We start from the raw sequence: 5728 nt of genomic DNA on the forward strand, positions 1-5728 counted from the left end.
ATATTATAGGTAAAAATAAAATCTAATATTTCATATTAAAACAACTGTATATGTGAGAAATTTTCACTCTTAATACTGTACTTACCTATTAAAGTTTAGTGAGTAAGTATGAAAAACAAGTTAATAATAATTGCCTCTAAAAGTCAAACTTTATCTTGCATAAACTCTATTTTTTGGTAGAAAGTGGAGGAAGTGAATTGAGTCTTTCCCAACAACCTAATTTTAAATGAGAGAATATTTAATGTGTATGTTAAAAAGTTGGTTTAATGTGTAAAGTTTCATTCAATTTCTAAGGTTGATCGTTTGATTTTAGGGAGCAATACTCACTGGAAAAAATAGTCATGAACTTGACAGAAATTATTTCCTTATCCAAAAATATAATACGATATCCTTGATAATACCAAAAAACTATATAATTGATTAGAATAAAACATTTAGTTAAATGTATAATAATTAATTAAATTTCTCACAAATCACAAATACTTCTATTTTTAAATGTATTTCTACATAAGCTAACAAAGCTATGGCCGTTGATACTAGTTTATGATGACGTGGACTTCATATCAACTGTTATTACTATAGATCCTCACATGAATGATTGTGAACGAATGTACTATAGTAGCGCCAACTAAGGGAGAAGTTTCTCGAACATAGAAGACGTGGTTACAAATATTCACCAATTTCACGCTCAAGCATCAAAGCTTTTCTCTATATCCTCCGTAACAAAAGCATCGTTGCAAAAATTGTGAAGCTGGTAAGTTCCGATCTCCGATCTTCGTTATTCTCATCGAATCCTTACTTCCATTATCGTAATATTTATATTTTTGAAATCGCTATTTTTAATTTGTAATTCGTATATATATCCTTATTTTTATTTAAGTTTCTTAAGTTAATTATTACATTTGATATGGCCGAGGATGACCCTCATCCTGTTAGCTAGATTCTGCGATGTCTGGCCATTCCAATCTGGTATCAGATCGTGACCCTCCATCTCCAGTTCTAATGTCCATGGTTTGTTAAAGATAAGTATCATATCATATGGGATTGTGAATCAGCAATTAGACAACCCTTACGAGTCTAGTCATTGATTCACATTGCGGACCGTATCAAGTGATGTAGTTGCAATATTGCAGTTGTGAGTCACTGCCATATGTGATATCAAATTACAATGATAGGAACATATTAGGCTGTCTATGTTGAATTCAAAAATATTTTTTTAATCACAGTAATTTTAGCCACAATACTGTAATTACACTAACTGCATTCGCAATTTAAAATAAAACAATTTCCCACTAATCATTCTTATTCTTATTTTCAGATTAATAGTTGTAAAGAAGATGAGGGGCAGAAGCTACAGTTACAGCCCGTCACCATCTCCAAGGAGGTACAGCCGAAGAGGGCGGAGTCCAAGCCCAAGGGGACGTTATCGCGGCCGTGATAGGGATTTACCAACAAGTCTTCTTGTTCGGAACCTCCATAAAGATTGCAGGTTTGTGTTTTCTTGTTGGTTATATTATTCTTAGCTTTCAATTCTAATACTTTTGATTTTGAAATTCCTTTGTTATGAATTTTCTGTTTTTCTTAATGTTTCTTTGATTAAATCCTGATTCATTTATCAGCATTCCTATACTATTTTAGATGCATGATTTACGATTGTATAGGTAGATGCATACGTTACAATAAATCAATGTTAATATTTTATGTTAATCAGGGTTTTAAATTTGGATTTTGACCACCTTAGGTACCTATATAAGTTTTGGGAGTTGCCGAAATTGCATTGCCATTGCAATTGTGGCTTTGAATGCTTCCAATTGTCTGAATTGTCAAGTTTTTGAAGTTTCCGAAACCAATTCGGAAATATTTATTTAAAACTTTGATTAACATTGGATCTTGCTGAAATCTGACAACTTTGATTATTATTCTAAGCTGTGTTTTTATGTTCCTCTTCAGTTACTGAAGCAATTTAGATTTTTACTGTGATATTGGCAGGGCGGAAGATTTAAGGGCTCCATTTAGCCACTTTGGTCCTCTCAAGGATGTTTACCTGCCTCGAGATTATTATACTGGGTAAGTGTTTTTTTGTCACTGAATAAACAGTTCCTTATGTTCTGAAAGATTTGCAGCTATCCTTTACCCTCTTTAAACTGTTTGAATCTTGATTTCTTTTAAGCATTTTTTGATTTAATTTTTAAGTGTGGGGTTGTACCGAGTTAATTTGTAACATGATTTGGTTAAAGTTTTTGGTGACTTTTACCTGAGTGTTCAGTTTTGAAACTCTTTTCTCAATAATAATAAGAATAATAATAATAATTAATTCTCCAATAATTTTGTGGAAATTTGATTGTCTTATTGAAAGAGATGAAGAGAAGAAAGAAGTAATAAGAGTTCTGTGTTGAAGAGAAGAAAGAAGTAATAAGAATGTCCTCTTGAAGAGAAGAATGAAGTAATAAGAGTTCTTCTGTTCAAGGTGATGTTAGTGTATTGAAGAATTGGAAAGTTGAGTTTGAATTCAATGTGAAGAGGTTCAAGTCATGAAGATTTTCATCTCAATTAATACTTTGACTTCTACAAGGTTAGCATCCTTGTGGTGTTTCTTGTTGAATTCTATTGAGTGTTGAGAGTGTCACTTATGATAGTTTGGAGTCAGGATTATATTTGCAGATATGTGAAATCAACCCATCTTCCGTTTGCAGGTGTGTTTATATATTGCATCATGCATATGGTTTCTCTGACATTTTTGTTTGTTTGTGGTATAGGGAGCCACGTGGTTTTGGGTTTGTTCAATATTTAGATCCAGATGATGCTGCAGATGCGAAATATCATATGGATGGTCAAATTCTTCTTGGTCGTGAGATAACTGTGGTGTTTGCAGAGGAAAACAGAAAGAAACCTGCAGAAATGAGAGCAAGAGAACGTGGAAGGTATGTGATATACATGTTTGGTTGTTTGGAAGGAGGCCTAATTTAACATTATCCAAAATACATTCATAGAATTTTTGTCATTTGAAACTGCTTTTCTGTTTTATTTTTTAATTATATAAACTTGTGTTTGAAGTATTTTTGTATTCCATATAGGTCATATGATTATAGAAGTTCTCCACGCCATTATTCCCGTTCACCGCGGTATGGGCAATATTCACATAGTCCAGGCTATTCACCTTCTCCACGAGGAAGGCATTATTCCAGGTTTGTTATTTCCTTAGCTCAATTAATTGATTAATTAGTTGTGACTTGTAGGATTTACAATGTATGCGGTCTTAATAAAGCTGACTTTATTATGATTCAGGTCCATTTCACCAAGAGACAGAAGGTATCGGGGGCGATCATATTCCAGATCACCTTATGGATCAAGAAGCCGCAGTTGAAGCAGGAGTTACAGTAGGGGTTATAGCAGGAGCGTAAGTTGAAGCCCTGGGTACTCTAGGTGAATGGCAAGTCAAGCTTCATGAATATGGAGGAAGATGCAGTTTATAATTTGTCTGTCAGTGAGGTCTCGTGTGTTTCAGTTCTTCCAGATTGTCAATATTAATGTTTTTTCTGGTTGAAAGGATTTATGATATGCATTTTCTTTCAGCTTTCTGAAGAGACAGTCATGTGTGCTTTATATTTTAATCTTAGTTTTATTGAACTGCTTGTTTTCCCAAGTTTTTTTTTATTGCTGCCACCGTTCCTTGTTTCTGGATTATATGTATTTTCCATAGATGTTTAGTCTGCTTTGTTTTTACTGCATCGATGTTTGTGCGTTAACCTCAACTCATGCTTCATCTGTAGAGGCCTCATTGTTTTATGTTTTCAATTCAGCTTCAACATGATCTCATATAGAATACACAAAAATACTGCTATCTGATGTCTTAGTAAGAGTGTGAGGATATTTTTCAATGAAATCCTGCAAAATAAGTCAATCATATATGATATATAACATCACAGCATCCCAAACTCAACCAATATTATTATACTCGTTGAGCGGGGTAAGGTTCTGTTAAATCCTTAAGATGACCAAAAGGTTAAGGGATTGATTTTTAGAGGATGAATAATCATTGAAAGATATTAGTTTCTTACTCGTAGCATGATGGGATATCCTAGTGGTACCAAGAAAAAAACTCCACGGAGCAAGAAAAAAACTCCACGGAGATTTGTGGGTCATTTTATTACAAGAGATTAAAGTACATGGATTACTTTAGCCCAAAAGTCCAGTGGACTAAGTTTGCCTATTTTTGTTCATATTTTCGGACTTGACTGATCATTCATCCTTCTTCAATTCTTAAATTTTGAAATCTAGGTCCGTGAACTAAATCAAGTGGATTGTTTGTTCCAATAATTTTCTTCCTCTTTTCTGAAGTAGATTGTTTGTTCCAATCAAGATGATAAAAAAAAAGGTCAATCTCGTCGTCTTTGGTTGACTCAGCAATTTGGGCATCGATTGGCCAAAATTTACATCTCTATCTTAAACCTTAATGAAACTAGAAAAATAAGAATACACTTAATCCAACAGTAGTGTCCTAATCAAGGAACAAAACACTGCCATTGCTGCCTCCTCATTTGAACACCACCACTCTCTGCCACTCACCCAATCGCCATCACAGTCATACCCAATTTATGCCGGAGCTTTATCCCACCCTTCTCTCATCGCTATTCATATTGTCTATTACTCGCGTCTTAGAAAGATCCCTAATTACACACTCTCAACCTCAACAAGTGTCATTAACACTAACCACTAGCTAATCATTAAGAATATTATTGTATTGAAGTTATACCAGTGACGATTACATGACCTCTTTGAAGGACCTATGGTTTGAGAGATCCATTTCTGGTAATGTGGTTGGCTTGCATGGTCAAATCAGGTGTTGCCAAAAGTTACAGTCTTCACATACTTCAACTTGCAAATTTGACACCTCTGGCATGTGAGGAATTTATGTTTTTGATAATCACAATAAATTTGGATAACAATTATAGTAGTTTTTAATAATAAAAAGGGTGGCACAGAAGGAGGTGGGTAATATGATGGACATGGTGAGAGATTGAAGACCTGTATATAAGTAGGGGTGATATTGAAGGCTCGGAAACAAGTTCTTCATTTGTATCATTTTCAGCTATGAAGTACAGATAATGATACGTGTGTCGGGTAAGATACGTATCCGATACGTCGACACTTATTTTTTCCAAAATACAGGATACGATACGTTCAGGGATACGCGTATAAAATAATAAAAACACATAAAATATGATAAAATTATAAGTGTAAATCAAAATATCCAAAGTAAAATAATGGAAATTTAAAATCGTTTCCCTCCATAACAAATTTATCTTATCCTATTTTAATGAAATCGAATCTATCCTAAAATCATTACCCTCCATAACAAATATATTTTATCCTATTTTAATGAAAACGAATCTATATTATCCTGTTTTATTGGAAATGAATCTATCTTATCCTGTTTTATTGGAAAAGAATCTAATCTTATTTTATTGGAAATGAATCTATATATCCTATACTTACTTTACTGAAAACGAATCCATATATCCTATATTTTATTGAAAACGAATCAGATACCTGTCTTAATATTTATTTATTTTATTTTAATTTTTTAATTTTTGGATACTCTATGGATACGTATCATTCGCGAATCTGAGCGTATCTATGTCAGATACGTGTCGGACACCAACACGTGAGGGTGTTTGACGAATCCGTGCTTCATAGATTTTCAGTGTCTCTCCTTCTCTTTATATTC

The 5728-nt window shown here is 33.5% G+C and overlaps 1 protein-coding gene across 2 annotated transcripts; it reads left to right on the plus strand.

The window, feature by feature from the left end:
* On the plus strand, window positions 622-3723 carry LOC109336633 (serine/arginine-rich SC35-like splicing factor SCL33). Of its 2 annotated transcripts, none has more exons than XM_019573349.1 (6): window positions 622-754; window positions 1319-1489; window positions 1990-2067; window positions 2757-2921; window positions 3075-3185; window positions 3286-3723. In XM_019573349.1, exons 2-6 carry the CDS (start codon window positions 1338-1340, stop codon window positions 3362-3364), a joined length of 585 nt encoding a protein of 194 aa, XP_019428894.1. In that variant the 5' UTR covers window positions 622-754; window positions 1319-1337; the 3' UTR covers window positions 3365-3723. The 2 variants fall into 2 exon arrangements, with proteins under 2 accessions (XP_019428894.1, XP_019428895.1); XM_019573350.1 differs by having other exon boundaries at window positions 687-754; window positions 1327-1489.

The sequence above is a fragment of the Lupinus angustifolius genome, chromosome LG20 (assembly GCF_001865875.1).
Source record: "Lupinus angustifolius cultivar Tanjil chromosome LG20, LupAngTanjil_v1.0, whole genome shotgun sequence".
Taxonomy (NCBI): Eukaryota; Viridiplantae; Streptophyta; class Magnoliopsida; order Fabales; family Fabaceae; genus Lupinus; species Lupinus angustifolius.